Genomic DNA, 12,317 nt, shown 5'->3' on the forward strand with positions numbered 1-12,317 from the left:
AGTTTAAGTTCTTCCTTTATCTTTCCAGTCAGTATCCTGTTCATGTTTCATTTCGTTACTTTAGTGTGTTTCTGCCCGTTTGTTCAATCTTCAATCTGATGCAAACGGAATCAACCTGTTTGGTCATATTTCTTTGTTAATTTACTGTTATAGTTTCAATATGGCGTAAAGTGATGCAGCTGTATTTACTTTTTAATTTGTAGGCGTGTCAGAGATTTTTTTTTACTTTTTCCGAGATTTACCTCCTTCTGAAGGATTTCTCTGTATTGGTAATTGAAAACTCTGATTAATTTAAAATAAACTGTCTGTTCTCTCTCTCCAAAAGTCATTTATTCTTTATCTCATCTTTTATTACTTGTCCTTTTTTATCGCGTATAAAGCTCTATATATTTATAACTTCATTTATGACTTTCATCTCTATCATTTACTGCCATCGTTTCTCCTCTCTCTGCCGAAGTTCTTCTGGTTTTAAAATTAATTTTTCTGTTCAGTTCAGAAGTTTGCCTTTTTCTCGTTCAAGGTTATTTCTTAAATTGTTTGTGAGGTTCTATTATTTCTTTAATGATTGTTATATCTTCTTTTCATTTGTTTTTATGTTGTTTATATCTGGGAAGTTATCTTCTTTATATTTTTGTAGTTATATTTATCTGTTCATGTATATTTAAAATGTTTTTATGTTCTGTTAAACTGTTGGTTGTATGTTCTGTGGATGAGTTTTCTTGATTTATTTGAGGTTATATTTAATTTCCACTTCAGTTTTTAAGTGTTGGCACTTTTTCTGTTGTCACATCTAGGGCACATTCTTAGAATTTCTGCATTTTTTGTCTTTTGTTGTTTTCTGGTTTTATCCTCTAAGACCACAGGATCTTTTGGTCTTTTCAATGTGTTATTTTCATTTTATCTTTCTGACACGACGAGATTTTTTTTGTTTTGTTGTTTTCTGATTTTACCCTCTGAGACCACGGGATATTTCGGTCTTTTCATTGTGTTATTTTCATTTTATCTTTTTGAGACGACGGGTTTTTTTGTGTTTTGTTGTTTTCTGATTTTACACTCTGAGACCACGACTTTTTTGTCTTGTTTAGTGATGTTTTTTACGGTCGGTTTTTAACTTGCCTTTGTTGATTTGTCATTTCAAATTTAGTTATACGATTGTTGGAATTTTGCTGATTGAAATTTTGGGCACTTTTTTTTTTGTTGAATAAGCATATATCTTCTGTTCACTGATGGTAGTTTTTTTTTTTTTTTTTGCTTTCTTTCCTTCTGGTCTTTCTGGTGTTCGTTTAACATTTCTAATTTGTTGATATTTGCTGCAGGGAATCTGGATTTGTTGTTTTGCTAATCAATTTCTTGAAGGTTTGTGTCTTATAGTTATAATTTTGGCTGTCTATAAATGTTTGTTGATTTGTTTGAAAGTGAAGAATTGCATTATAGATTCAAGTTAATTATTAATAAACTTCATTTATTCTTATATTGGTTGTAATGTTTAGAGTTTGTATACTTTTATTACTTTATTTTCTGACATTGTAAGTTCAGTAGCTGTTCTTAAAGAAGTTGGCTAATTCTGCTGGCTGGTTGGATTTTGTGATGGTTCAGTTTTTGGCCATTTATACGAACTTATAAATTGCATGATATTTTGCATGCATAACATATACAAAGTTTTGTGAAGGTTATAACATATGCATAACATATACAGTATTATACTTTTTATAAATATTGTATATAATTTTTATTTGTTTTTACCGAATTCTGTAAATATAATAAATGTTCTTTTTTGTTTGGTTTTATTGATAACCTGAAGTATGGATGTATATAGTCTAAACGCCACCTTCACTAATTGTAGTGACTCTTGTATCTTTGGTTCTCTTTTTTAGTTATATAGTGTAATCATATCTATACATATTAGATATAATTCTTTTACTGTTTTAGCTGTTCTGCCATTTGTAAAAAAATTATTTTTGTTTTCTTTTACATTTTGACATCTTCACAAGGTACTTCATTTTGTACCACGTCAAAACAAATGTGCCAAAAAAAACGTTCTGAAACATACAAGTACACGGAATGGTTTAATGCGATTTTACTTTCTTTTGATCTCTTCCGATTTTACTTTCTTTCTCTGAAGACATAAAACACTGTAAATTATTTTTAAACCAAGACCGGTTATTAACATTTCCTTTTTTTTTTTTATAATATGTATTTAATTCTAAAATGAAAGGCTGCAAATATACGTTCCTTGTCTTTAAAAATAATAATCGAATGGACCACAATGATTTTACACGTTTTAAACTAACCTGTTTGAGTATTGTTCATGAGCTGCATTTTTTAAAATCTTCAAATTAAGTACAAAAAATTTGCGCATATTACACGAACCATTTTTACTACTGTTTATTTACTTCAATTGATGATTTAGCGTATTATATCTTTCTGCAAATAACTAAAGCAATCTACCTTCTTTCTGCTTTTTAAATTTTCTTTTCGAAACTGTTCTTCATGTTTTTCCCATTTCCGTGTTAAATTGAACATGTTATTTTATTTACAAAACGAAGTGTCATTATGTTAAAGCCGTATAAGTCTTTTTGCAATATTAATAATTATCTAATTCATAAAATTTCTATTGCTGCAAGAATGCCAAAAAGAGGAACCACTTATATTTATTTGGGCGAAGCCATTCTATGCATTAAGTGTTCCCGTAATGCGTCGGTGTGCATATATAATTTGTTTCAAAAATATTCTGAGAAATCAGTTATTAATCTCTTATTTAAAAAAATTTATATTGAGGTAAATAAATTTATATTTTATCTGTTAAGTATATTTTTAAAATTGTTTTCATTAATTTATAATTTAAGAGTTTTACCTAATAGTACTTAAACTTTAAATATTTAAAACATTTCTTCCTATACAAGAAATAAAAATTAAATCTATTTAAACGGGTATATGTAAATATTTGGGATTTATTTAATTTACATTGTAAAATGAAAATTCATTTCGATCCCAGTATAATATTTCCTATCACCCTTATAATAGATTTTTTAATTTTTTTTTTATATTTCTTGTAAAGGAGGAATGTTCTCAGTATTTTTAGTTAGAATTGTTATTTTTTCCGTAAAATTCTTATTAAATAATATGTTTGTTCCTGAAATTTATGAAATTAAAAAAATTTATATTTAAATATATTTTCGCTCATTTTCTAACTTCAAAAAATTTTTCGCTCAATAGCCAATTGTTATTTTTTCCGTAAAATTCTTATTAAATAAAATGGTTGTTCCTGAAATTTATGAAATTAAAAAATTTTTTATTTAAATATATTTTCGCTCATTTTCTATTTTGAAAAAATTTCTCGCTCAATAAACAATAAAAAACAAATTGAGTTATCACCAACCTGTTGTGATGTTCGTAACTCAACTTAAAATTAATTTTTTCTTTTAATATTTTTCCAAACGTTACTTTCTAAAATCCATAATAATACCGCAATCAGAAAAGAATCGGTCGAACATATTTAACTAAATACATTTCTTTTTAATTGGATACTTTTAAGGCAATATTCAGATCCAAGATTCAATGTGTTTGTTGTTAAACAAAAAAACTTTTATTTATAATTTATAAATCATTTTTGATATAAAAATATAATATTAATATTTAAACACCACAAAACATCCATTAAACTAAATTAAAATTTAAAACGATATTAATTTTCTACATAGTTGTATACAAACTATAAATATAAAGTAGGTTTATCATTTTGCCTAAAAAAAAACAACGATCTGGACCACATTTTTATACAAATAGTAAAAGTCTGACTTACAACAAATTTTAGACAGAGAAAAAAAATTTTTGAAAAAAAATTTTTAAGAAAAATAAATTTTCAAATCTAAAATGTCACTATCTAAAAAACAAGTTTAACTTGCAACAAAAATAAGCTTAACATATAATAAACTTTAGACAAACAAAAACAAATTTTGAAAAAAAACTTTGGAGAAAAATAAATTTTCAAAAACGCAAAATGTGAATTTCTGAAAAACTATTCACAATTTAAAACATTTTGAATAATTATTTTTTTTAAAAAAATATTTTCGTACTTTTAGTTTAATTAATATATATCAAAAAAATTTATATGTTACGAGTAAAATGAAGGATTTAACTTTTTGACAAAAAAAAAAAAAAGTGGAGAATGTGATATGTATAAAAATAATCTTCAAACCAATGAAATTTATTAACAACAAAATGTATTCAAAAGTAAAGGGATGGCAAAAAAACGAAATTCTATTCTAAAAGTTATCTTTATATTTTTTGACGGGTCTAAAAATTGAAAATATTAATCTAAGAAAACTTAAATTATCTTTTCAATATTTAATTCTTAAAAATTAATTCTCATTAATAAATTTTTGTAAGGTAAAGTTTTATTTGTAAAAAAAAATTTAATTAATAAAAATATAAAATGTACTAATTACTATACTTATCAACTTATCAAAACTTATAAAAAAATAATTATCTTCTCTGTATGTTTCTCTGTATGTTTTTATTGTATAATATTTCTTTAATGTTTTTTTAAAAACAAGCACTTTCAAAATTAAAAAAATTATTATTTATTCAGACAGCATCAAATATTAATTGTAAAAAAAGTTATTATTCTTTTAGAATTTCAATTGGTACCAAAAAGATAAAAAGGTGAATTTTAATAACAAGTTGTTATATATTTGAAAGTTATATTTAGTTCAATTAATAAAATCGAATTCTAAATTTTATTTTATAATGTTTTGTGTGAAAAATAGGAAATATATTTTAAGTCAAAGGAGAAAAGTCAACAGCAGCAATTATTGGGAAAAAAAAGTTGTAAGTGATTTTTTATAATGTTGAAAAAAATCATGATATATTTTTTTACTTCTATAATATTTTTGTTTCTCAAGCTGTTACAATCTTTTAAATTATTGCTTCTCATATCATATACTAATATTTTAGAATTGTCTATCATAATAGAGTTTACTTTTGCCTTCATTATTGATGTGCAATTTTTTTAGCCTCCAATTTTTTTGTTTGATTTGAGATGAGCATTACTTTTTTTAATCAAATTATAAAATATTTATTCAATTCATAAAATTAAACAAATTCTTACTATAACATAACATTTAAAAAAATGTGATTGAAGCATTTCAACAAAATTCAAGAAAAAAGATGTTATACAAAGATTTGCCTGAAGAAAAAAAAGCAGAAATTCGTCGAAAAGCTAGAGAAAGATATGCTCAGAAAAGAGCTGCAAAGAGTAGTTTGATTGGACCAATAAATTTAGAGCCATCCAACATAGATCAAGTCATTACATCTATTGATGGAACATCCAATGATTATCAGTCACAGATCTGGAATGCCGAAAATTATAATTTCCAACAGACACAATTGAAAAGATGTCGTATTTCTGTTATTAACAACAACAGTGATGGAATTTCTTCCTTGCAAGGAGCATCTATTTCTACAGACATCAATCTCTCCATGACAGATTTAGATGAATCTACATTTTCAAATTCTATGTCAGACTCTTCGATGATTCTAAATTCATATTTAGATTCATTCAATGAAAGTTTAACAAATGCACAGATTCAAACACAAATATCTGAACATTTAACAATCCAACAGGTTTAATATTTTTTTCGCTATTCTGTTTCTTATTTTGTCGCATTCTTTTTATCAAAGAATGATCTTCTCGCCCAAATAGGATCCTTCTATTTTGCAAGTACAATCAGCTTTTCAAAGGGCCTCAACAACGACATATTTGGGTAAGTTAAAAAAAAAAACAAATTTTATTTTTTTAAAACATTTTATCCTAATTCCTTTTTTTCAATTTTAAGATAATAATTTAACAATTATTATTTTATCAACTCTAAACAATTTTCTTTTATTATATTTTTGAATCAACTTAATAGGTACAAGAGGTCGTCGCTCTTTTACACATAGACATATACTGCAAAATGTTCCATTTGAAGCTTCTTTCTTACCAAATATGTCATCTTGTAGACATTGTAAAGCAAAGAAATTTTTCCATGAAACCAACAACTTCTGTTGTGCTGATGGATCAATCTCTTTGGCAACAAATGCTGTTCCTGAACAACTGTATAGACTATTTGTTTCAAATGATCCTAAGTCTATCCAATTTCGGACATACGTTCGAACATACAATAATAAATTTGCTTTTAAATCTTTTGGAGTTAAATTTGATAGAAATTTGAGTCAGAGAAACAGAGGTATCTATACATTTCGAGTTCAAGGTCAGATCTATCATTATCTTTCTGATTTAATTCCTTCAAATGGTCGGCCTTCAAATTTACAGTTATATTTCTATGATATTGAACATGAATTCAAAAATCGTATTGTTGATTCAATAAGAATGGATCCATCAATTATTGCACAGCTCATGGATATTCTTCGTGTCAATCCATATTGTACATTTTTTCGTTCTCTTGGAGATCTACCAAGTTTGGAATATAAAAAAATACGCATCAGATCTGATCCTGGTTTAGATCAACAGTATACAATGCTCTTACATCATCAGAAGTTGCAGCAATTTGGGTTGAAGATGATACTCTAGAGCAAGTAACACCTCGTGACATCTTTGTTTATAAACATGTTGGTGAAAGTCACATAGTTCAATATTATTTTGGATGTTATGATCCACTTCAATATCCATTGTTATTCCCTTTTGGCGATATTGGATGGCATCAAGGTATACAAAGAATCAACAGACGAGGTGCATCTATATCTAATCATACTCATGCTGCACAATCAATTGATCCACACCAATCAATATCTGCAGAAGAATTACTTAAACGAGAAGAGCAAGGTTATATACACCACTCCAAATGATTTATATATTTCATCTACAATTTATATATTAAAATATATAAATTACTAAATTTTTAACTATGATTTTCTGTAGTTTTGAGGAGAAACAGAAAAGATCCATTTGTTTCATGCCGTGAATACTATTGTTATAAATTATAAATCAGAGAAGATGTCAATTCAATTCTTCTACTGTCTGGTCGATTGCTTCAACAATTTGTTGTCGATATGTATATTAAAATTGAAACATCAAGATTAGATTATTTTCGTAGTAAACATCAGAAAAGAGGACTTCCGCACATTTTTTGATCATCTTACATCGAGATTGGAAATTATATGCACCAGAATCTTTTGATCAGATTGTTTCTGCAGAATTACCTGACAAAGACAAGAATTTGCATCTATATACAGCTGTTATAAAACATATGATGCATGGACCGTGTGGAGCCTTGAATCCAACAAACGTGTGCATGAAAAAGAATGGTCACTGCAAGAATAATTATCCAAGACATTTCGTGCCAAACACAACCATTGGGAATGATTGTTTTCCAATATATAAACGATCTGATGATGGAAGAACTGTGAAAATTAGAGGTCATGATTTAGATAATCGTTGGGTTGTTCCATACAATCCTTATTTGCTTGCAATGTTTGACTGTCATATTAATATAGAAATTTGTTCTACAATAAAGGCAGTTAAATATCTTTACAAATATATTTACAAAGGTCATGACCGTGTTGTCTTTAATTTGGTTTCTGAACAACCAAATCAACAAATTGATAAAATTCAACAATTCCAATCAGCTTGATGGATTGCTCCACCAGAAGCAATGTGGAGAATATACGGATTTATTATCAATGAAGTACATCCAGCAGTTTACAGCTTGCATTTACATCTTGAAAATCAGCACCAAGTAACATTTCGAGCACATGAAAACTTGAACAATGTGATCAGCTCTAATCTTTCTGCAAAATCAATGTTAACAGAATTCTTTTCAATAAATCAAGTTGATGAAAACACCAGTCTATATCAAATGCCTTCTACTTTGCGTCAGCTATGTAATGACCAGCTTTCGCGTGTATTTTCGTTGAAGGGTTGTTTTTATTTTAATTAATATATTAGTTTATTTATTTTAATTTATTGCGCTTTAAAATTTATTTTTAATTTATTTGATGTTGTGTTTTATTTATTTTAGTCGTTTTACGGTTTTTAATCTCGTTTCGGCGGATTTGTTTTGTTTTCCTGGAGTGAGGATTGGACCTCATCTCTTTCCTACATCTCTTTTTCCCTTTTTCCTTTTTCCTTTTTTCTCTTTTCTTTTTCTTCTTTCTTTTTCTTTTTCTCTTTTTTCTTTCTTTTCTTTTTCTTCTTCCTTCCTCTCCCGATCGGCTCTCTCTCTCTCTCTCTCTCTCTCTCTCTCTCTCTCTCTCTCTCTCTCTCTCTCTCTCTCTCTCTCTCTCTCTCTCTCTCTCTCTCTCTCTCTCTCTCTCTCCTCTCCCACACCGTAAGCCACCCAACCCCTCGACCCGCCGCCGTGCGGCACACCGCCCCCACCGGTCGAAGCCCCTCCCTCCGGCGCAACCCCCCACCAAATCCCAGCCCCATCCGGCCAGGCGTTTGGCTGGAAAACGCCCTTGAAGCCCTCACAGTTTTTGCCCCAATCCGCCGCCGTCGCTCCACCTCCGGCCACCATTTCTTCACCACTTCATCACCGGTCCCTTTCCGTCCTAACCCACCCATTTTCGGCCCCTAATAGCCACCGGAACAACTCCCACGAGCTAGCTTTCCATTTTGGAAAATTCAGCCATCAACCACCATTTCCGCCGCCACCCACGGCCAACCACCACTTCCAATAGCTTCATAATCATCCTTAGACCATTTCCTATCAATCCCAAGCCCTGGTTTGTCCCCGTTCAAAAGTGGGTATTTTACAACCCACGGCCACAGTGAATTTTCACTGTTACGTTACTTTTTCTCCGCCTTTTGCAACGCCGCAAGCTTTCTAAAAATACCATATAGTGCTGTAAGTATTTTTCAAACCCTACTTTCAGATTTAAATATATTTTGCTCATTCAATAATTATTTATCTGTTGGTTGGCTGATTCCGGACTGAGTCCGAGGAGTTCGGGGGTCGGATGGATAGAGGACGGAGTTGCTTGTTTTATTGAATTATGTTGGTTGATTATTTTGTGCATTGATATGGCATTTACATGGTGCATGCACGTGTGTTTTTGTTTAATTGAGAAAAGCATGTTTATTGGCGTAAGTGGACTTACGGGTGCGTGTGTATCACGACCCCAAGCCGGGATGGGGTATTATCTCGGTGGAGCTCCTCTAGTCACTCGGGAGCGGAATAAACTGAGTGATGTCCCCTGGGTTGTTGCTGGGCGACAACGGGAGCGGGGGCTAGGGGATGCTTGGCTACGAATGCGCCGGGCGCAGAACCGGGCATCACCCTACGCACCGACTCCGTGGCCCTTCGCTGGTGAGGGCTAGAGGATGCTTGGCTACGAACGCGCGGGGCGCGGAACTGGGCATCGCTCGTTAGGTGTCACATGCGTGGTGGTACTCTGCGGTGTGGCACTGGAGCCAGGATGTGCGGATGACCCCTAGGGGAGGTCATGGTGCATACGGATAAAATGGATAATGGTTTGAGATGAATAAAGGCCAAATGTGACTTTTGGCGTGATATTTGGAACGAGTTTTTTTTGGGCCAAATGGGATTTTTTGGCGTGCGTGGTAAAAATATGATTTTATGGGTTTTGCACATTGGCATCACTTCATGCATATTGTTTGAGTTCTATATGCTTTTATCTGGTGGTGTTTGGATTTTTACTTACCTGCGGTACCATTTTTGGTTCCGTAGATTTTGGTGCAGGATTCGAGGAGGAGGAGGAGGCTGAGCCCGAGGATGCGGCTCTGCCGGAGTTTTGAGTCGAAGTTATGCTTTATAGTTTGGTTTAAAACTATATTCGTGTTTTGTAATATTTTATTTATGTATGTTTTAAACAGCTTGTATTATATTAAGAAAGTTCTGGTACTTAGTTATATGACTTTCGTTATCCGCTGCGTGTTCCTTCGTGCACATTTGTTGCTTTCGCACACACTTGGCACTCGTCGATAGGGTGGTGACCTGGGTTGTCACCATTCGGACGTCTCGATTTCCCCGTGTCTATGCATGGGGATTTGGGGGCGTCACAAGCTATTTGCAACTATTTTGGTCTACTATAATCCAACAAATCCAAGATATCTTTGGGAACATTTTGAACAAGACATGTCATCTGATTTTCAATTAACTGAAGATTCTCAATCAAATGTGAGAATGCAAGTTTTACGCTCCATCTCCATGTCACTTGAATCAATGGGTAGAGACATTAATTCATTCCAACTTCTTGATCGAAACATTCATTTTGATGAAGATGAATTTTTGTCCAGAGAGATTGATGATGAACTAGCTGTTTTTATTCCAGAAGAGGATATCACTGCATCAACACTACTTAATCGAGAGCAACAAATTGTTTACAATTTGGTTCTAGAAAAGATTTTCTCAAATCAAAGTGCTGCATTTTTTATAGATGGGCCTGGCGGAACTGAAAAGACATTTTTATACAAGGCACTTCTTGCAACAATAAGGTCAAGACATTTAATTGCTCTTGCAACTGCTTCATCTGGTGTAGCTGCATCAATTCTACCTGGAGGTCGAACAGCACATTCACGATTTAAAATACCTCTAGACAGTAACAAAAATTCCATATGCAGTGTTAGCAAACAAAGTGGACTCGCAAAACTGCTACAAATATCAAAATTGATTATATGGGATAAAGCTCCTATGTCAAGAAAAGAAGCAATAGAAGCATTAGACAGAATGTTGAAAGATGTCAATGATTCAGAACTATCTTTTGGTGGAAAAGTTGTTATATTTGGAGGAGATTTTCGCCAAATTTTACCTGTTGTTCCAAAAGGAACAAGACAACAACAAATTGACGCTAGCTTGGTTTCTTCTTATCTATGGCCCACATTAACAAAAATTTGTCTGACTGAAAATATGCGCGCAAGATTGGATCCAGATTTTTCAAACTATATATTGGAATTAGGTAATGGAATGCCACCAATTACAATCGATGACTATGTCAAAATTCCTACAACCATGTTAATTCCATATCAGAATGATACTACTTCTTTGGATCAATTATTAGATGCTGTTTTTAATGATATTTCAGAATATTCGGCAAATATTTCAAACATGATGAACCATGCCATATTGACACCGAAGAACAGTTATGTAGATGAGATAAACAATTTGTTGATACAGAGATTTCCAGGAGATATCAAACAGTATTACAGTTTTGATGAAACAATTGATGCATCTGAACAAGCAATCATGGAAGATTTCTTAAATACATTGACTCCAAATGGATTCCCTCCACATCAACTATTGCTCAAACAGAATTGTCCTATCATGTTGCTTCGAAATATTAATCCTTCTGAAGGATTATGCAACGGAACACGGCTGATTTGTCGTAATTTTGATCATAACGTCATTCATGCAGAAATTGCAATTGGCCATCAAACTGGCAAAAAAGTTTTCATTCCAAGGATCCCTTTTTTGCCCAAATCAGATGAAAATAGTGGTTTTCCATTCAAAAGAACTCAATTTCCTATCAGATTAAGCTTTGCAATGAGTATAAATAAATCGCAAGGGCAAACGTTAGATTTTGTTGGAATATATTTACCTCAGCCAGTTTTTTCACATGGACAGTTATATGTTGCTTTATCAAGAGCGAAGACTATTTCTGAAGTCAAAATTTTAATACGACCAATCTCAATGGAAGAACCAGAGAATAATTCTACAAAAAATATTGTATATACAGAATTATTATCAATTGCAGCTTCCGATTGAAATTATACAGGTAATTAAATATTAATTTTATAATATATTTTTATCTCTAAAAGTAAATTATAAATTCATTTTTTATATATATTTCATTAATTTGTTGTTTTTATATTGCATTTTTAGTAATTTTATTTTTTATATGTTACTTTTTTATTACAACACTGACACATTTTTCCTTGTTGTAATTTGTAGCTTTTCAAGATGCGGCCAATTTTCACATCAATCAAAGATATTTCTCCAGCCATAAAAAACTGGAAAATCAAAATGATTGTCGCAGAAAAATCGCCCAAAAGAACTGGACAACACTTGTGACGCCCCCAAATTCCGTTTGGGATCGGACGGACATTTGAAGCGTCGAGACATGTAACACAAGGTTACCTGCCCCCGTTCATGACATATAAGATGCAATAATCCTAACATGCATCTAACATTATGCAATATTCGCAGCGGATAATTTTTTTTTTTAGCAATACTATGCACCAAACTGAAAATATCCCAATACTTAAAACATACTTCATACATAAAGATCCATTGAATAACTAAGATCACAGCACTATTCCAAAATAGTTATGATCCAAAAGTACTGGAGATGCAACT

General features: G+C 31.4%; 1 protein-coding gene across 1 annotated transcript; it reads left to right on the plus strand.

Moving 5' to 3' along the window:
* The first annotated feature begins 10,004 nt into the window (after window positions 1-10,004).
* On the plus strand, window positions 10,005-11,726 carry LOC122276812 (ATP-dependent DNA helicase PIF1-like). The gene has a single exon (XM_043086713.1). It carries the CDS (start codon window positions 10,005-10,007, stop codon window positions 11,724-11,726), a length of 1,722 nt encoding a protein of 573 aa, XP_042942647.1.
* Window positions 11,727-12,317: the final 591 nt, after the last annotated feature.

The sequence above is a fragment of the Carya illinoinensis genome, chromosome 9 (genome assembly GCF_018687715.1).
Source record: "Carya illinoinensis cultivar Pawnee chromosome 9, C.illinoinensisPawnee_v1, whole genome shotgun sequence".
Classification (NCBI taxonomy): Eukaryota; Viridiplantae; Streptophyta; class Magnoliopsida; order Fagales; family Juglandaceae; genus Carya; species Carya illinoinensis.